Source organism: Cherax quadricarinatus, chromosome 5, assembly GCF_038502225.1.
Source record: "Cherax quadricarinatus isolate ZL_2023a chromosome 5, ASM3850222v1, whole genome shotgun sequence".
NCBI classification, from domain to species: Eukaryota; Metazoa; Arthropoda; class Malacostraca; order Decapoda; family Parastacidae; genus Cherax; species Cherax quadricarinatus.
The window spans coordinates 63478364-63500875 of NC_091296.1; the positions used below are offsets into that span (position 1 = coordinate 63478364).

A 22512-nucleotide genomic window follows, 5' to 3' on the forward strand; every position below is an offset into this window, starting at 1 on the left:
CCTCATTAACCTCAACACATTTTTCAAACGTCTACTCAACGAGGCGCGTTTTATCAACCATCTGAACACAAAAATAGTACCTCTTAGATTCTAACCGCTGGAAATTTTTTTTTATCGTACGTTTGAAGTTACGTCTGGGCGATTTTTACGTCTCTGATTTATTACTTGTCTTAGTGAGTGCACGGTGCACAGGTGGGGCGAAAAATTTCTTTTTTTTTCTTGGCATAATGTGATACATCAGCGGCGGGAACAAAAGCTAGCTATGTTTTCCATGTCATATTCCATCATGCAGGATGGTGCTCATTCAAGGTGTTGAAATGTGTTAATTTGAACCGGGAGACTTCAGTAGTGTCAGCCTGAGGTGGGAGACTTCAGCCTGAGGTGAGAGACTTCAGTAGTGTCAGCCTGAGGTGGGAGACTTCAGCCTGAGGTGGGAGACTTCAGTAGTGTCAGCCTGAGGTGAGAGACTTCAGCCTGAGGTGGGAGACTTCAGTAGTGTCAGCTTGAGGTGGGAGGCCTCAGTACTGTCAGGCTGAGCTGGAAGGCTCCAGCAGGACAATGAGGATATCATCAAGTATTCCATTAAAAGGTACATAATCTACGTCACCTTTAAGGCTTCCTTCCAACAGAGCTGGAGTTACTATCACCTAGAAATACCCATCTAAGCAACACACTCAGTTGTACAAGACGAAAACTGGGACACGTGCAACATCTGGTATCTTTATTGTAGACGTTTCGCCATCCAGTAGTGATATCCTCCACGTACTATGTATACGTTGGTATATCTACCCTGAATACCTGTCCTAAATATTTCTTATAGACCTAGACCTGCCCTGAATACTTTCCAACAGGCCCTGCGCTGCCCTAATCACCCAACAATGCAGTTAGCAACATTATCGCGGCTCGGCAGTCATCTCCAGCGATATAACTGCCTTAAATGGTAAGTAATTGCAGGCTGAGTGATTAATTGTGATAATGAATATCAATTTACGACCCAAACCTCGCGGAGTGATGATGCTATAATGTTTGCCTAGCTTTATTGCAGTGCCACGGTCCGTATGCATCCCTGGCAGTGCCACGGTGCGTATGCATCCCTGGCAGTGCCACGGTGCGTATGCCTTCCTGGTACTTCTTGGCAGTGCCACGGTCCGTATGCCTCCCTGGCAGTGCCACGGTTCGTATACCTCCCTGGCAGTGCCATGGTCCATGTGCCTCCCTGGCAGTGCCACGGTACGTATGCTTCCGCAGCAGCTGGTTGTAGTGTTTATGAACATTGTAGCAGCTGGTTGTAGTGTTTATGAACATTGTAGCAGCTGGTTGCAGTGTTTATGAACATTGTAGCAGCTGGTTGTAGTGTTTATGAACATTGCAGCAGCTGGTTGTAGTGTTCATGAACATTGCAGCAGCTGGTTGTAGTGTTCATGAACATTGCAGCAGCTGGTTGTAGTGTTTATGAACATTGCAGCAGCTGGTTGTAGTGTTCATGAACATTGCAGCAGCTGGTTGTAGTGTTCATGAACATTGCAGCAGCTGGTTGTAGTGTTCATGAACATTGCAGCAGCTGGTTGTAGTGTTCATGAACATTGCAGCAGCTGGTTATAGTGTTCATGAACATTGCAGCAGCTGGTTGTAGTGTTTATGAACATTGCAGCAGCTGGTTGTAGTGTTCATGAACATTGCAGCAGCTGGTTATAGTGCTCATGAACATTGCAGCAGCTGGTTGTAGTGTTTATGAACATTGCAGCAGCTGGTTGTAGTGTTTATGAACATTGCAGCAGCTGGTTGTAGTGTTCATGAACATTGCAGCAGCTGGTTATAGTGCTCATGAACATTGCAGCAGCTGGTTGTAGTGTTTATGAACATTGCAGCAGCTGGTTGTAGTGTTCATGAACATTGCAGCAGCTGGTTGTAGTGTTTATGAACATTGCAGCAGCTGGTTGTAGTGTTTATGAACATTGCAGCAGCTGGTTGTAGTGTTTATGAACATTGCAGCAGCTGGTTGTAGTATTTATGAACATTGCAGCAGCTGGTTGTAGTGTTTATGAACATTGCAGCAGCTGGTTGTAGTATTTATGAACATTGCAGCAGCTGGTTGTAGTGTTTATGAACATTGCAGCAGCTGGTTGTAGTGTTCATGAACATTGCAGCAGCTGGTTGTGTGAACATTTAAAACATCGAAAGGTGTTTGTGGTCACCAGAAGCACTCCTCTTCCTTTTAATTTTTCGTCCTTCACTGCTCCTCTTCTTCCTCTTCCTCCTCTTCTTCCTCTTAGCCACGCAGAAAAAAAAAACTCTGTTTTTCTTTTCCCCAGAGTAATGATGGAGACTCACAGCTCTTCCGTCTAATCCCTTCCTCCCTCCTTCCTTCCCTTCCTCCCTCCTTCCTTCCCTTCCTCCCTCCTTCCTTCCCTTCCTCCCTCCTTCCTTCCCTTCCTCCCTCCTTCCTCCCTCTTCCTTTCCCTTCCTTCCTTCCTTCTTCCTCCCCTTCCCTTCCTTCCCCCTTCCTCCTTCCCTCCTTCCTTCCCTTCCTCCCTCCTTCCTTCCCTTCCTCCCTCCTTCCCTCCTCCCTCCTTCCTTCCCTTCCTCCCTCCTTCCTTCCCTTCCTCCCTCCTTCCTTCCCTTCCTCCCTCCTTCCTTCCCTTCCTCCCTCCTTCCCTTCCTCCCTCATTCCTTCCCTTCCTCCCTCCTTCCTTCCCTTCCTCCCTCCTTCCTTCCCTTCCTTCCTTCCCTTCCTTCCCTTCCTCCCTCCTTCCTTCCCTTCCTCCTTCCCTTCCTCCCTCCTTCCTTCCCTTCCTCCCTCCTTCCTTCCCTTCCTCCCTCCGTTCCTTCCTTCCACCCTCCTTCCTTCCCTCCCTTCCCTTCCTCCCTTTCCTCCCTCCTTCCTTCCCTTCCTCCCTCCTTCCTTCCCTTCCTCCCTCCTTCCTTCCCTTCTCCTTCCTCCTTCCTCCCTCCTTCCTTCCTTCCTTCCCCTTCCCTTCCTCCCTCCTCCCTCCTTCCTTCCCTTCCTCCCTTTCCTTCCCTTCCTCCCTCCTTCCCTTCCTCCCTCCTTCCTTCCCTTCCTCCCTCCTTCCTTCCCTTCCTCCCTCCTTCCTTCCCTTCCTCCCTCCTTCCTTCCCTTCCTCCCTCCTTCCTTCCCTTCCTCCCTCCTTCCTTCCCTTCCTCCCTCCGTTCCTTCCTTCCCTTCCTCCCTCCGTTCCTTCCTTCCCTTCCTCCCTCCGTTCCTTCCTTCCTTCCCTTCCTCCCTCCGTTCCTTCCTTCCTTCCCTTCCTCCCTCCTTCCCTTCCTCCTTCCTTCCTTCCCTTCCTCCCTCCTTCCCTTCCTCCCTCCTTCCTTCCCTTCCTCCCTCCTTCCTTCCCTTCCTCCCTCCTTCCTTCCCTTCCTCCCTCCTTCCTTCCCTTCCTCCCTCCTTCCTTCCCTTCCTCCCTCCTTCCTTCCCTTCCTCCCTCCTTCCTTCCCTTCCTCCCTCCTTCCTTCCCTTCCTCCCTCCTTCCTTCCCTTCCTCCCTCCTTCCTTCCCTTCCTCCCTCCTTCCTTCCCTTCCTCCATCCTTTCTTCCCTTCCTCCCTCCTTACTCCTTCTACCTCTCTTTCTATCCGGTACACACACACAGATATATATATATATATATATATATATATATATATATATATATATATATATATATATATATATATATATATCGTGCCGAATATGTAAAATTTGCGATCTTGGCTTAAATAGCAACGCTCATCTTGCCGAATAAGGCAAGCGAAAATTTGTGTACGCAATAATTTCGCAAAAATCATTCTGAACCTAACGAAAAAAATATATTTCAGTGTGTTTCTTTTTTTATTAAATTATTGTAAACTTATCTAAAATATATTTAGTTGGATTAGGCTAAAATAAATTGCGATTGTTATAATAAGATTAGGTCAGTTTTCTAAGGTGCTTTTGGTGCAAAATTATAATTTTTTTCATTAACATTAATAAAAAAAAATATATCTTTAAACGTATAAGAGAAAATTTTAGAAAGAACTTAATTTTAAATGAGTTCTTGCTAAATGACCAGTTTTACCTATTCGGCACGACATATGTATATCCAGCTATCGAGAAGGAGATATACAACTATACATATCATGCAAAACCAGGTCGCTACAAATCGAATACAACAGATAGATAAATAAAATTATACACGCAGAGGCACCACATACCACTACCACAAATCATACACACAGTGCCAGACAGTGACCACTGTCACAAATCATACACACAGTGCCAGACAGTGACCACTGCCACAAATCATACACACAGTGCCAGACAGTGACCACTGCCACAAATCATACACACAGTGCCAGACAGTGACCACTGCCACAAATCATACACACAGTGCCAGACAGTGACCACTGCCACAAATCATACACACAGTGCCAGACAGTGACCAGTGCCACAAATCATACACACAGTGCCAGACAGTGACCACTACCACCAATCATACACACAGTGCCAGACAGTGACCACTACCACAAATCATACACACAGTGCCAGACAGTGACCACTACCACCAATCATACACACAGTGCCTGACAGTGACCAGTGCCACAAATCATACACACAGTGCCTGACAGTGACCACTACCACCAATCATACACACAGTGCCAGACAGTGACCGCTGCCACAAATCATACACACAGTGCCTGACAGTGACCACTACCACCAATCATACACACAGTGCCAGACAGTGACCACTACCACCAATCATACACACAGTGCCAGACAGTGACCACTACCACCAATCATACACACAGTGCCAGACAGTGACCACTACCACCAATCATACACACAGTGCCAGACAGTGACCACTACCACCAATCATACACACAGTGCCTGACAGTGACCACTACCACCAATCATACACACAGTGCCAGACAGTGACCACTACCACCAATCATACACACAGTGCCAGACAGTGACCACTACCACCAATCATACACACAGTGCCAGACAGTGACCACTACCACCAATCATACACACAGTGCCAGACAGTGACCACTACCACAAATCATACACACAGTGCCAGACAGTGACCACTGCCACAAATCATACACACAGTGCCTGACAGTGACCACTACCACAAATCATACACACAGTGCCTGACAGTGACCAGTGCCACAAATCATACACACAGTGCCTGACAGTGACCAGTGCCACAAATCATACACACAGTGCCAGACAGTGACCACTACCACCAATCATACACACAGTGCCAGACAGTGACCACTACCACCAATCATGCACACAGTGCCAGACAGTGACCACTACCACCAATCATACACACAGTGCCAGACAGTGACCACTACCACCAATCATACACACAGTGCCAGACAGTGACCACTACCACCAATCATGCACACAGTGCCAGACAGTGACCACTGCCACAATCATACACACAGTGCCAGACAGTGACCACTACCACCAATCATGCACACAGTGCCAGACAGTGACCACTACCACAAATCATACACACAGTGCCAGACAGAGACCACTACCACCAATCATGCACACAGTGCCAGACAGTGACCACTACCACCAATCATGCACACAGTGCCAGACAGTGACCACTGCCACAAATCATACACACAGTGCCAGACAGTGACCACTACCACAAATCATACACACAGTGCCAGACAGCGACCACTACCACAAATCATACACACAGTGCCAGACAGTGACCACTACCACAAATCATACACACAGTGCCAGACAGTGACCAGTGCCACAAATCATACACACAGTGCCAGACAGTGACCACTACCACAAATCATACACACAGTGCCAGACAGTGACCAGTGCCACAAATCATACACACAGTGCCAGACAGTGACCACTGTCACAAATCATACACACAGTGCCAGACAGTGACCGCTGCCACAACTCATACACACAGTGCCAGACAGTGACCAGTGCCACAACTCATACACACAGTGCCAGACAGTGACCAGTGCCACAAATCATACACACAGTGCCAGACAGTGACCACTGCCACAAATCATACACACAGTGCCAGACAGTGACCACTGCCACAAATCATACACACAGTGCCAGACAGTGACCACTGCCACAAATCATACACACAGTGCCAGACAGTGACCACTACCACAAATCATACACACAGTGCCAGACAGTGACCACTACCACAAATCATACACACAGTGCCAGACAGTGACCACTGCCACAAATCATACACACATTGCCAGATAGTGACCACTACCACAAATCATACACACAGTGCCAGACAGTGACCACTACCACAAATCATACACACAGTGCCAGACAGTGACCACTACCACAAATCATACACACAGTGCCAGACAGTGACCACTACCACAAATCATACACACAGTGCCAGACAGTGACCACTACCACAAATCATACACACAGTGCCAGAGACCACCGCCACAAATCATACACACAGTGCCAGACAGAGACCACTGCCACAAATCATACACACAGTGCCAGACAGAGACCACTGCCACAAATCATACACACAGTGCCAGACAGTGACCACTACCACAAATCATACACACAGTGCCAGACAGTGACCACTGCCACAAATCATACACGCAGTGCCAGACAGTGACCACTGCCACAAATCATACACACAGTGCCAGATAGTGACCGCTGCCACAAATTGTACACACAGTGCCAGACAGTGACCACTGCCACAATTCATACACAGTGCCAGACAGTGACCACTGCCACAAATCATACACACAGTGCCAGACAGTGACCAGTGCCACAAATCATACACACAGTGCCAGAGAGAGACCACTACCACAAATCATACACACAGTGCCAGACAGTGACCACTGCCACAAATCATACACACAGTGCCAGACAGTGACCACTGCCACAAATCATACACACAGTGCCAGACAGTGACCACTGCCACAAATCATACACACAGTGCCAGACAGTGACCACTGCCACAATTCATACACAGTGCCAGACAGTGACCACTGCCACAATTCATACACAGTGCCAGACAGTGACCGCTGCCACAAATCATACACACAGTGCCAGACAGTGACCACTGCCACAAATCATACACACAGTGCCAGACAGTGACCACTGCCACAAATCATACACACAGTGCCAGACAGTGACCACTGCCACAAATCATACACACAGTGCCAGACAGTGACCACTGCCACAAATCATACACAGTGCCAGACAGTGACCGCTGCCACAAATCATACACACAGTGCCAGACAGTGACCACTGCCACAAATCATACACACAGTGCCAGAGAGTCAATCCAAACTTTACAACTCTCGTTAGTTTACAGTAATTGCTGAGGATTAGCTGGGGTGAGCGTTCCTCACATGACCTGAGTCCCCAGGATCCATCCCCAGGTCACTGTTGTTACTGTCACTAGTGTTACCGTCACTGTTGTTACCGTCACTGTTGTTACTGTCACTATTGTTACCGTCACTGTTGTTACCGTCACTGTTGTTACCGTCACTGTTGTTACCGTCACTGTTGTTACCGTCACTGTTGTTACCGTCAATATTGTTACCGTCACTGTTTTTACCGTCACTGTTGTTACCGTCACTGTTGTTACCGTCAGTATTGTTACCGTCACTGTTGTTGTAGTCACTGTTGTTACCGTCACTGTTGGTTGTTACCATCACTGTTGTTACCGTCACTGAAATTCAGATTCAGAGGTATTTCTACGAAATATTTCACTTCTTGTTTTGGGCCGCAAAGTTGATCCATGTTGCAGCTGAAGCCTCAGCCCGGCCAGCACGCAGGCGTGCAACATACTCTTCAAAATGGAGTTCAACAAACTGTTCAACGTGTTATTCAACGTACTGTTCAACAGACTATTCAACTTACCTCCAGGCACCGTCGTAGTCGGGGGTCTGGAAGTTGCTGCTAATCTCAGATACAAAAATATGGTAAATTTGTTGTCGTTATTTGAAGAACTAACCTATTGTTTCCCAGGTATTGTCGTTTTCTTTCAGTCTTCTTGTGGCTGTTCTTCGCCTGACGCTGTGCTGCTCACGGCTGAACTTCGAGTGTTTTGCTGTCTGGCGAACAGGTCGCCTTGCTTTTCAAGCAAGTTGTTATACTGCCTATCTGTGGCTCACAAGGTAGCCTGTCTAGGGTCTTGTTTTGTCAAACGCGTTGTAAGTCGAGTCTAGCTGAGTACTCTACACACACACACATTACTCTTGTACTTTTGAGTACATTTCATTACAGCTACGTACCAGATGGTATCATTTCTTAGAGTATTACAGTGTACAGTGTCATAGGTAGAGTGCTAATAGCAGAGTGCGCTGCTGAGGTCAGTACGGTACGGGATTGTTGATGTGAAGACAGACTAGCTGGTACCGAGCCAGTGTCAGGCTAGGTGCTAGAGAGGGGGGGGCTAGTATGTCGATTTTCTAGTGCTCTACTATATGGCTGTGCTGAGAGATGTGGCATTCTGTAGCACTACTACTAGTACACTACTACCATTACTACTACTACTACTGCTACCATTATTACTATCACTACTACTAAATAGAAAAGAGACCAGCAAACTATATCGGAAATCTTCACTGGGTGAAATTTTACACACACACACACACACACACACACACACACACACACACACACACACACACACACACACACACACACACACACACACACACAAACACACACACAAACACACACACACAAACACACACACAAACACACACACACTAAAAGGATAAGCCCTTAACTTTCTTGCATAATGTAGGTTACTTGGCTCCTGCCACCTCACCTCCTGCTTCCTCTTCCCCTTCCTCACCTGGATCCTCACCTGGGTCCTCACCTGGGTCCTCACCTGGGTCCTCACCTGGGTTTTCACCTGAATCTTTACCTGGGTCCTCACCTGGATCCTCACCTGGATCCTCACCTGGATCCTCACCTGGGTCCTCACCTGGATCCTTAGCTGGATCCTCACCTGGGTCCTCACCTGGGTCCTCACCTGGATCCTCAGCTGGATCCTCACCTGGGTCCTCACCTGGGTCCTCACCTGGATCCTCACCTGGATCCTCACCTGGGTCCTCACCTGGGTCCTCACCTGGATCCTCAGCTGGATCCTCACCTGGGTCCTCACCTGGATCCTCACCTGGATCCTCACCTGGGTCCTCACCTGGGTCCTCACCTGGATCCTCACCTGGGTCCTCACCTGGGTCCTCACCTGGATCCTCACCTGGGTCCTCACCTGGGTCCTCACCTGGATCCTCAGCTGGATCCTCAACTGGGTTTTCACCTGAATCATCACCTGGGTCCTCACCTGGATCCTTACCTGAGTCCTCATCTAGTTCACCTGGGTCCTCACCTAGTTCCTCACATGAGTCCTCACCCAGTTTCGCACCTGAGTCTTCACCTGCCTACTCACTTGGATCCTCCCCTGGGTCCTCACCAAGTCCCTCACTAAGTTCCTCACCGAGTTCCTCACCAAGTTCCTCACCAAGTTCCTCACCGTGTTCCTCACCAAGTTCCTCACCGTGTTCCTCACCAAGTTCCTCACCGTGTTCCTCACTGAGTTCCTCACCAAGTTCCTCACCGTGTTCCTCACTGAGTTCCTCACCAAGTTCCTCACCGAGTTCCTCACTGGGTTCCTCACCGTGTTCCTCACAAAGTTCCTCACCGAGTTCTTCACCAAGTTCCTCACAAAGTTCCTCACCAAGTTCCTCACCGAGTTCTTCACCAAGTTCCTCATCAAGTTCCTCACCGAGTTCCTCACTGAGTTCCTCCCTAAGTTCCTCACCAAGTTCCTCACCAAGTTCTTCACCAAGTTCCTCAGCAAGTTCCTCACCGAGTTCCTCACTAAGTTTCAGAACAGGAGGGACAAGTTCCACAGTCGTACTGTCACCGCGAAGAGACGTGAAGGCAGACGCTCGAAGAGCACATCTCGCCCCACTTGAGGCCGAAACGTCGTCGAAATAGAGACGTGGTCAGCAGCGTTTCTTCCCTCAAGGAGCAACTTAAATATAAGTCACCAAGCCAAGCCACCGCTCACACTATCAACTTAGAAAACTTAACCTCTCAACTTAAAAAGTTAACCGCAGCATCTATGCAAATTACGTGGAATTCAATCATCACCTTCTTCTACTTCTCCTCATCTTTGTCTTCCTTCTTCTTTTCCTCCTCCTTCTCCTCATTCTTGGGAATATAACCTGGTGTATATCCTGGGAGAGGCTGTATGCTGGTTATACTCTACTGCCACTACTGCTATTAGATAGAAATAGATGGTAGATGGCCGTGATAGGACAGAGAGAGAGAGAGAGAGAGAGAGAGAGAGAGAGAGAGAGAGAGAGAGAGAGAGAGAGAGAGAGAGAGAGAGAGAGAGAGAGAGAGAGAGAGAGAGAGAGAGAGAGAGAGAGAGAGCGCATGGCAGCATCATATAGCAACAATTTCCTCAGTCAGCAGTATTGATCAGTCGAGTGCTGAGACTCTCTCTCTCTCTCTCACCCCTCACTCCCTCTAACATAGCCTAGCTTAACCTAACTCGCTCTAACTTCAAAAATAAGTAAATTAGAATTCGTAAATGACTGGGAAGTGGCAACTTTCCAGACACTTGGATCAAACCTTAATTTCCCCCCACCCACCAGTGTTTAGCGCTTTCCGGAGAGTATTCCCTCCGGAAGGTAATACTTTGACTTACTGGCCTTTAAGGATAGATGCGGTTTCTAAGTTAGGTTAGGTTAAGTTAGGTTAAGTTAGGTTAAGTTAGGTTAAGTTAGGTTAAGTTAGGTTAAGTTAGGTTAAGTTAGGTTAGGTTAAGTTAGGTTAAGTTAGGTTAGGTTAGGCTAGGTTAAGTTAGGTTAAGTTAGGTTAAGTTAGGTTAAGTTAGGTTAAGTTAGGTTAAGTTAGGTTAGGTTAAGTTAGGTTAAGTTAGGTTAAGTTAGGTTAGGTTAAGTTAGGTTAAGTTAGGTTAAGTTAGGTTAGGTTAGGTTAGGTTAAGTTAGGTTAAGTTAGGTTAAGTTAGGTTAAATTAGGTTAAGTTAGGTTAAGTTAGGTTAGGTTACGTTAGGTTAAGTTAGGTTAAGTTAGGTTAAGTTAGGTTAGGTTAGGTTAGGTTAAGTTAGGTTAAGTTAGGTTAAGTTAGGTTAGGTTAGGTTAGGTTAAGTTAGGTTAAGTTTGGTTAGGTTAAGTTAGGTTAAGTTAAGTTAGGTTAAGTTAGGTTAGGTTAAATTAGGTTAGGTTAAGTTAGGTTAGGTTAAGTTAGGTTAAGTTAGGTTAAGTTAGGTTAGGTTAAGTTAGGTTAGATTAGGTTAGGTTAGGTTAAGTTAGGTTAGGTTAGGTTAGGTTAAGTTAGGTTAAGTTAGGTTAGGTTAAGTTAGGTTAAGTTAGGTTAGGTTAAGTTAGGTTAAGTTAGGTTAGGTTAGGTTAGGTTAGGTTAGGTTAAGTTAGGTTAAGTTAGGTTAGGTTAAGTTAGGTTAAGTTAGGTTAGGTTAGGTTAGGTTAAGTTAGGTTAAGTTAGGTTAGGTTAAGTTAGGTTAAGTTAGGTTAGGTTAAGTTAGGTTAAGCTAGGTTAGGTTAGGTTAGGTTAAGTTAGGTTAGGTTAAGTTAGGTTAGGTTAAGTGATGATGTTGAAGAACGAGACACTTGAGGGGCAGTGACGTCATCAGTTCAATACGGAGAAGAACAGCGGAAGAAGATGAATGTGAAATAATCAGTCCCTCAGGCTGGAGATATGTCCTGTAATTCAATCTTGATAAAAGTGCGACATAGAGTTAGGTAACATTCCTCAGGAACCAGGACAAGTGTTTCCTGACGCGGGTCTTAGATGATGACCAGCAGCTGGAGCTTTTGGTCATCTGACCGAGGCCTTCCGCTGGCTTACCCGTCCACCCCTTTAAAAATTATAATTACAGCAAACACATCATCCAGCACTCTAACAACCACGTCATCCAGTACTCTAACAACCACGTCATCCAGCACTCTAACAACCACGTCATCCAGTACTCTAACAACCACGTCATCCAGTACTCTAACAACCACGTCATCCAGTGCTCTAACAACCACGTCATCCAGTGCTTTAACAACCACGTCATCCAGTACTCTAACAACCACGTCATCCAGTACTCTAACAACCACGTCATCCAGTGTTCTAACAACCACGTCATCCAGTGCTTTAACAACCACGTCATCCAGTACTCTAAGACCCACGTCATCCAGTACTCTAGCAACCACGTCATCCAGTGCTCTAACAACCACGTCATCCAGTACTCTAACAACCACGTCATCCAGTACTCTAACAACCACGTCATCCAGCACTCTAACAACCACGTCATCCAGTACTCTAACAACCACGTCATCCAGCACTCTAACAACCACGTCATCCAGTACTCTAACAACCACGTCATCCAGTACTCTAACAACCACGTCATCCAGTACTCTAACAACCACGTCATCCAGCACTCTAACAACCACGTCATCCAGTACTCTAACAACCACGTCATCCAGTACTCTAACAACCACGTCATCCAGCACTCTAACAACCACGTCATCCAGTACTCTAACAACCACGTCATCCAGTACTCTAACAACCACGTCATCCAGCACTCTAACAACCACGCCATCCAGTACTCTAACAACCACGTCATCCAGTACTCTAACAACCACGTCATCCAACACTCTAACAACCACGTCATCCAGTACTCTAACAACCATGTCATCCAGCACTCTAACAACCACGTCATCCAGTACTCTAACAACCACGTCATCCAGTACTCTAACAACCACGTCATCCAGCACTCTAACAACCACGTCATCCAGCACTCTAACAACCACGTTATCCAGTACTCTAACAACCACGTCATCCAGTGCTCTAACAACCACGTCATCCAGTGCTTTAACAACCACGTCATCCAGCACTCTAACAACCACGTCATCCAGTACTCTAGCAACCACGTCATCCAGTGCTCTAAGAACCACGTCATCCAGTACTCTAACAACCACGTCATCCAGTACTCTAACAACCACGTCATCCAGTACTCTAACAACCACGTCATCCAGCACTCTAACAACCACGTCATCCAGTACTCTAACAACCACGTCGTCCAGTACTCTAACAACCACGCCATCCAGCACTCTAACAAAAAACGTCATCCAGTACTCTAACAACCACGTCATCCAGTACTCTAACAACCACGTCATCCAGTACTCTAACAACCATGTCATCCAGTGCTCTAACAACCACGTCATGCAGTACTCTAACAACCACGTCATCCAGTACTCTAACAACCACGTCATCCAGCACTCTAACAACCACGTTATCCAGTACTCTAACAACCACGTCATCCAGTGCTCTAACAACCACGTCATCCAGTGCTTTAACAACCACGTCATCCAGTACTCTAACAACCACGTCATCCAGTACTCTAACAACCACGTCATCTAGTACTCTAACAACCACGTCATCCAGCACTCTAACAACCACGTTATCCAGTACTCTAACAACCACATCATCTAGCACTCTAACAACCACGTCATCCAGTACTCTAACAACCACGTCATCCAGTGCTCTAACAACCACGTCATCCAGTGCTTTAACAACCACGTCATCCAGTACTCTAACAACCACGTCATCCAGTACTCTAGCAACCACGTCATCCAGTGCTCTAACAACCACGTCATCCAGTACTCTAACAACCACGTCATCCAGTACTCTAACAACCACGTCATCCAGCACTCTAACAACCACGTCATCCAGTACTCTAACAACCACGTCATCCAGCACTCTAACAACCACGTAATCCAGTACTCTAACAACCACGTCATCCAGTACTCTAACAACCACGTCATCCAGTACTCTAACAACCACGTCATCCAGCACTCTAACAACCACGTCATCCAGTACTCTAACAAACACGTCATCCAGTACTCTAACAACCACGTCATCCAGCACTCTAACAACCACGTCATCCAGTACTCTAACAACCACGTCATCCAGTACTCTAACAACCACGTCATCCAGCACTCTAACAACCACGCCATCCAGTACTCTAACAACCATGTCATCCAGTACTCTAACAACCACGTCATCCAACACTCTAACAACCACGTCATCCAGTACTCTAACAACCATGTCATCCAGCACTCTAACAACCACGTCATCCAGTACTCTAACAACCACGTCATCCAGTACTCTAACAACCACGTCATCCAGCACTCTAACAACCACGTCATCCAGCACTCTAACAACCACGTTATCCAGTACCCTAACAACCACGTCATCCAGTGCTCTAACAACCATGTCATCCAGTGCTTTAACAACCACGTCATCCAGTACTCTAACAACCACGTCATCCAGTACTCTAGCAACCACGTCATCCAGTGCTCTAACAACCACGTCATCCAGTACTCTAACAACCACGTCATCCAGTACTCTAACAACCACGTCATCCAGTACTCTAACAACCACGTCATCCAGCACTCTAACAACCACGTCATCCAGTACTCTAACAACCACGTCGTCCAGTACTCTAACAACCACGCCATCCAGCACTCTAACAACCACGTCATCCAGTACTCTAACAACCACGTCATCCAGTACTCTAACAACCACGTCATCCAGTACTCTAACAACCATGTCATCCAGTGCTCTAACAACCACGTCATGCAGTACTCTAACAACCACGTCATCCAGTACTCTAACAACCACGTCATCCAGCACTCTAACAACCACGTTATCCAGTACTCTAACAACCACGTCATCCAGTGCTCTAACAACCACGTCATCCAGTGCTTTAACAACCACGTCATCCAGTACACTAACAACCACGTCATCCAGTACTCTAACAACCACGTCATCTAGTACTCTAACAACCACGTCATCCAGCACTCTAACAACCACGTCATCCAGTACTCTAACAACCACATCATCCAGCACTCTAACAACCACGTCATCCAGTACTCTAACAACCACATCATCCAGCACTCTAACAACCACATCATCCAGCACTCTAACAACCACATCATCCAGCACTCTAACAACCACATCATCCAGCACTCTAACAACCACGTCATCCAGCACTCTAACAACCACGTCATCCAGTACTCTAACAACCACGTCATCCAGCACTCTAACAACCACGTCATCCAGTACTCTAACAACCACATCATCCAGCACTCTAACAACCACGTCATCCAGTACTCTAACAACCACATCATCCAGTACTCTAACAACCACGTCATCCAGTACTCTAACAACCACAACATCACAAAATCCAGTACTCTCACAACCACGTCATCAAGCACTCTAACAACCACGTCATCCAGTACTCTAAACCACATCGTCTAGTACTCTAATAACCAGAACATCCAAAAATCTGACATTCATAGTGGCTAGACAGTCTCACACTCAGACTGGCTAGACAGTCTCACACTAAGACTGGCCAGACAGTCTCACACTCAGACTGGCCAGACAGTCTCACACTCAGACTGGCCAGACAGTCTCACACTCAGATTGGCCAGACAGTCTCACACTCAGACTGGCCAGACAGTCTCACACTCAGACTGGCCAGACAGTCTCACACTAAGACTGGCCAGACAGTCTCACACTCAGACTGGCCAGACAGTCTCACACTCAGATTGGCCAGACAGTCTCACACTCAGATTGGCCAGACAGTCTCACACTCAGATTGGCCAGACAGTCTCACACTCAGATTGGCCAGACAGTCTCACACTCAGATTGGCCAGACAGTCTCACACTCAGACTGGCCAGACAGTCTCACACTAAGACTGGCCAGACAGTCTCACACTCAGACTGGCCAGACAGTCTCACACTAAGACTGGCCAGACAGTCTCACACTCAGACTGGCCAGACAGTCTCACACTCAGACTGGCCAGACAGTCTCACACTCAGACTGGCCAGACAGTCTCACACTCAGACTGGCCAGACAGTCTCACACTCAGACTGGCCAGACAGTCTCACACTCAGACTGGCCAGACAGTCTCACACTAAGACTGGCCAGACAGTCTCACACTCAGACTGGCCAGACAGTCTCACACTCAGACTGGCCAGACAGTCTCACACTCAGACTGGCCAGACAGTCTCACACTCAGACTGGCCAGACAGTCTCACACTCAGACTGGCCAGACAGTCTCACACTCAGACTGGCCAGACAGTCTCACACTCAGACTGGCCAGACAGTCTCACACTAAGACTGGCCAGACAGTCTCACACTAAGACTGGCCAGACAGTCTCACACTAAGACTGGCCAGACAGTCTCACACTAAGACTGGCCAGACAGTCTCACACTCAAACTGGCCAGACAGTCTCACACTCAGACTGGCCAGACAGTCTCACACTCAGACTGGCCAGACAGTCTCACACTCAAACTGGCCAGACAGTCTCACACTCAGACTGGCCAGACAGTCTCACACTCAGACTGGCCAGACAGTCTCACACTCAGACTGGCCAGACAGTCTCACACTCAGACTGGCCAGACAGTCTCACACTCAGACTGGCCAGACAGTCTCACACTCAGACTGGCCAGACAGTCTCACACTCAAACTGGCCAGACAGTCTCACACTCAGACTGGCCAGACAGTCTCACACTCAGACTAGCCAGACAGTCTCACACTCAGACTGGCCAGACAGTCTCACACTCAGACTGGCCAGACAGTCTCACACTCAGACTGGCCAGACAGTCTCACACTCAGACTGGCCAGACAGTCTCACACTCAGACTGGCCAGACAGTCTCACACTCAGACTGGCCAGACAGTCTCACACTCAGACTGGCCAGACAGTCTCACACTCAGACTGGCCAGACAGTCTCACACTCAGACTGGCCAGACAGTCTCACACTCAGACTGGCCAGACAGTCTCACACTCAGACTGGCCAGACAGTCTCACACTCAGACTGGCCAGACAGTCTCACACTCAGACTGGCCAGACAGTCTCACACTCAGACTGGCCAGACAGTCTCACACTCAGACTGGCCAGACAGTCTCACACTCAGACTGGCCAGACAGTCTCACACTCAGACTGGCCAGACAGTCTCACACTCAGACTGGCCAGACAGTCTCACACTCAGACTGGCCAGACAGTCTCACACTCAGACTGGCCAGACAGTCTCACACTCAGACTGGCCAGACAGTCTCACACTCAGACTGGCCAGACAGTCTCACACTCAGACTGGCCAGACAGTCTCACACTCAGACTGGCCAGACAGTCTCACACTCAGACTGGCCAGACAGTCTCACACTCAGACTGGCCAGACAGTCTCACACTCAGACTGGCCAGACAGTCTCACACTCAGACTGGCCAGACAGTCTCACACTCAGACAGTCTCACACTCAGGCCAGACAGTCTCACACTCTGGCCAGACAGTCTCACACTGACTGCCAGACAGTGGCTAGACAGTCTCACACTCAGACTGGCCAGACAGTCTCACACTCAGACTGGCCAGACAGTCTCACACTCAGACTCACACTCAGACTGGCCAGACAGTCTCACACTCAGACTGGCCAGACAGTCTCACACTCAGACTGGCCAGACACACTCAGACTGGCCAGACAGTCTCACACTCAGTCTCACACTCAGACTGGCCAGACAGTCTCACACTCAGACTGGCCAGACAGTCTCACACTCAGACTGGCCAGACAGTCTCACACTCAGACTGGCCAGACAGTCTCACACTCAGACTGGCCAGACAGTCTCACACTCAGACTGGCCAGACAGTCTCACACTCAGACTGGCCAGACAGTCTCACACTCAGACTGGCCAGACAGTCTCACACTCAGACTGGCCAGACAGTCTCACACTCAGACTGGCCAGACAGTCTCACACTCAGACTGGCCAGACAGTCTCACACTCAGACTGGCCAGACAGTCTCACACTCAGACTGGCCAGACAGTCTCACACTCAGACTGGCCAGACAGTCTCACACTCAGACTGGCCAGACAGTCTCACACTCAGACTGGCCAGACAGTCTCACACTCAGACTGGCCAGACAGTCTCACACTCAGACTGGCCAGACAGTCTCACACTCAGACTGGCCAGACAGTCTCACACTCAGACTGGCCAGACAGTCTCACACTCAGACTGGCCAGACAGTCTCACACTCAGACTGGCCAGACAGTCTCACACTCAGACTGGCCAGACAGTCACACTCAGACTGGCTCCAGACAGACAGTCTCACACTCAGACTGGCCAGACAGTCTCACACTCAGACTGGCCAGACAGTCTCACACTCAGACTGGCCAGACAGTCTCACAGACAGTCTCACACTCAGACTGGCCAGACAGTCTCACACTCAGACTGGCCAGACAGTCTCACACTCAGACTGGCCAGACTGGCCAGACAGTCTCACACTCATACTGGCCAGACAGTCTCACACTCAGACTGGCCAGACAGTCTCACACTCAGCCAGACAGTCTCACACTCAGACTGGCCAGACAGTCTCACACTCAGACTGGCCAGACAGTCTCACACTCAGACTGGCCAGACAGTCTCACACTCAGACTGGCCAGACAGTCTCACACTCAGACTGGCCAGACAGTCTCACACTCAGACTGGCCAGACAGTCTCACACTCAGACTGGCCAGACAGTCTCACACTCAGACTGGCCAGACAGTCTCACACTCAGACTGGCCAGACAGTCTCACACTCAGACTGGCCAGACAGTCTCACACTCAGACTGGCCAGACTGGCCAGACAGTCTCACACTCAGACTGGCCAGACAGTCTCACACTCAGACTGGCCAGACAGTCTCACATTCAGACTGGCCAGACAGTCTCACACTCAGCCAGACAGTCTCAGACTCAGACTGGCCAGACAGTCTCACACTCAGACTGGCCAGACAGTCTCACACTCAGACTGGCCAGACAGTCTCACACTCAGACTGGCCAGACAGTCTCACACTCAGACTGGCCAGACAGTCTCACACTCAGACTGGCCAGACAGTCTCACACTCAGACTGGCCAGACAGTCTCACACTCAGACTGGCCAGACAGTCTCACACTCAGACTGGCCAGACAGTCTCACACTCAGACTGGCCAGACAGTCTCACACTCAGACTGGCCAGACAGTCTCACACTCAGACTGGCCAGACAGTCTCACTGGCCACAGTCACACTCAGACTGGCCAGACAGTCTCACACTCAGACTGGGCCAGACAGTCTCACACTCAGAGACAGTGACTGGCCAGACAGTCTCACACTCAGACTGGCCAGACAGTCTCACACTCAGACTGGCCAGACAGTCTCACACTCAGAGACTCTCACACTCAGACTGGCCAGACAGTCTCACACTCAGACTGGCCAGACAGTCTCACACTCAGACTGGCCAGACACACTCAGACTGGCCAGACAGTCTCACACTCAGACTGGCCAGACAGTCTCACACTCAGACTGGCCAGACAGTCTCACACTCAGACTGGCCAGACAGTCTCACACTCAGACTGGCACACTCAGACTGGCCAGACAGTCTCACACTCAGACTGGCCAGACAGTCCAGACAGTCTCACACTCAGACTGGCCAGACAGTCTCACACTCAGACTGGCCAGACAGTCTCACACTCAGACTGGCCAGACAGTCTCACACTCAGACTGGCCAGACAGTTTCACACTCAGACTGGCCAGACAGTCTCACACTCAGACTGGCCAGACAGTCTCACACTCAGACTGGCCAGACAGTCTCACACTCAGACTGGCCAGACAGTCTCACACTCAGACTGGCCAGACAGTCTCACACTAAGACTGGCCAGACAGTCTCACACTCAGACTGGCCAGACAGTCTCACACTCAGACTGGCCAGACAGTCTCACACTCAGACTGGCCAGACAGTCTCACACTCAGACTGGCCAGACAGTCTCACACTCAGACTGGCCAGACAGTCTCACACTCAGACTGGCCAGACAGTCTCACACTCAGACTGGCCAGACAGTCTCACACTCAGACTGGCCAGACAGTCTCACACTCAGACTGGCCAGACAGTCTCACACTCAGACTGGCCAGACAGTCTCACACTCAGACTGGCCAGACAGTCTCACACTCAGACTGGCCAGACAGTCTCACACTCAGACTGGCCAGACAGGCTCACACTCAGACAATCAGTGACAATGCTCCATCACTGTCGTGCACCTGAATTACGAAACAGTTTTGCATAAAAAATCCCCATTATCACCCATTATCACCCATTATCGGTTCAATATATACTATTATTACTCTTTGGGGAGGCCAGTTACCTATTAGTAATCGCCTATTTGTGATTATCTATCTGTGTTTACCTATTTCTAGCAGCCTGAGCACAGCTGTGCTCAGGCTGCTGTCACTGCTACTGTCACTGTCGCTGTTACTGTCACTGCTGCTGTTTCTGCTACTGTCGCTGCTGCTGTTACTGCTACTGTCACTGCTGCTGTTTTTGTTACTGCCACTGCTGCTGTTACTGTTACTGTCACTGCTGTTGTTACTGTTATTGCCACTGCTGCTGTTGCTGCTACTGTCACTACTGCTGTTACTGTTACTGCCACTGCTGCTGTTACTGTTACTGTCACTGCTGTTGTTACTGTTACTGTCACTGCTGGTGTTGCTATTACTGTCACTGCTGCTGTTACTGCCACTGCTGCTGTTACTGTTACTGTCACTGCTGCTGTTACTGCTACTGTTACTGCTACTGTTACTGCCACTGCTGCTGTTACTGTTACTGTCACTGCTGCTGTTACTGTTACTGCCACTGCTGTTGTTACTGCTACTGCCACTGCTGCTGTTACTATTACTGCTACTGCTGCTGTTACTGTTACTGCCACTGCTGCTGTTGCTGCTACTGTCACTGCTGCTGTTGCTGCCACTGCTGCTGTTTCTGCTACTGTCGCTGCTGCTGTTACTGCTACTGTCACTGCTGCTGTTTTTGTTACTGCCACTGCTGCTGTTACTGTTACTGTCACTGCTGTTGTTACTGTTATTGCCACTGCTGCTGTTGCTGCTACTGTCACTACTGCTGTTACTGTTACTGCCACTGCTTCTGTTACTGTTACTGTCACTGCTGTTGTTACTGTTACTGTCACTGCTGCTGTTGCTACTACTGTCACTGCTGCTGTTACTGCCACTGCTGCTGTTACTGTTACTGCCACTGCTGCTGTTACTGTTACTGTCACTGCTGCTGTTACTGATACTGTTACTGCTACTGTTACTGCCACTGCTGCTGTTACTGTTACTGTCACTGCTGCTGTTACTGTTACTGCCACTGCTGTTGTTACTGCTACTGCCACTGCTGCTGTTACTATTACTGCTACTGCTGCTGTTACTGTTACTGCCACTGCTGCTGTTGCTGCTACTGTCACTGCTGCTGTTACTGCCACTGCTGCTGTTACTGCTACTGTCACTGCTGCTGTCACTGGTACTGTAACTGTCACTGCTACTGTCACTGTCACTGCTACTGTCACTGTCACTGCTACTGTCACTGTCACTGTAACTGTAACTGTCACCGTCACTGGTACTGTCACTGTCATTGGTACTGTCACTGTCACTGCTACTGCCACTGCTATTGTCACTGCTACTGTCACTGCTACTGCCACTGCTACTGTCACTGCTACTGTCACTGTCACTGCTACTGTCACTGCTACTGTCACTGCTACTGTCACTGCTACTGTCACTGCTACTGTCACTGCTACTGTCACTGCTACTGTTACTGCTACTGTCACTGCTACTGTTACTGTCACTGCTACTGTCACTGTCACTGCTACTGTCACTGTCACTGCTACTGTCACTGCTACTGTTACTGCTACTGTCACTGCTACTGTCACTGCTACTGTCACTGTCACTGCTACTGTCACTGCTACTGTCACTGCTACTGTCACTGTCACTGATACTGTCACTGCTACTGTCACTGCTACTGTTACTGCTACTGTTACTGCTACTGTCACTGTCACTGATACTGTCACTGCTACTGTCACTGCTACTGTTACTGCTACTGTTACTGCTACTGTTACTGTCACTGCTACTGTTACTGCTACTGTCACTGTCACTGCTACTGTCACTGCTACTGTCTTTCCCAGTACATGGGTCGTAAAATAATTTTTTTCCAGTACAAGGGTCGCAAAATATAATCTTTTTTACCAGGATATTAGGCACAACAGTGCCCTTAGGACCAGGAGCTGTGGATCAACCCTTTCTGTAAGTAGAGTCGAGCGCGCGCACGCACACGCACAGCTGGCGAAACCAGGCTAATGTGTATCTGGAAGGAAAAACGCATAAACTACGTTTTTCTATTAAGATAAAAGGTTTCGCCGCTTATTTTCTCGAAGAAATGTGATGCAAAGCCTTGAGCTCGGTCATGTCTGTCAGGCTGGCTCGGTCATGTCTGTCAGGCTGGCTCGGTCATGTCTGTCAGGCTGGCTCGGTCATGTCTGTCAGGCTGGCTCGGTCATGTCTGTCAGGCTGGCTCGGTCATGTCTGTCATGCTGGCTCGGTCATGTCTGTCAGGCTGGCTCGGTCATGTCTGTCAGGCTGGCTCGGTCATGTCTGTCAGGCTGGCTCGGTC

The 22512-nt window shown here is 48.8% G+C and overlaps 2 protein-coding genes across 2 annotated transcripts in view; one reads left to right on the forward strand and one right to left on the reverse strand.

Moving 5' to 3' along the window:
- LOC128685077 (protein draper-like) overlaps nt 1–22512 on the reverse strand; it is a 1011482-nt gene that overhangs the window by 526104 nt on the left and 462866 nt on the right. The window lies entirely within an intron of this gene.
- LOC128705204 (myb-like protein D) lies at nt 10410–15327 on the forward strand. The gene is given in 5 exon segments (XM_070104628.1): nt 10410–10447; nt 11897–13118; nt 13120–13400; nt 13450–13545; nt 13656–15327. Coding segments are annotated over 5 exon segments (3309 nt in total).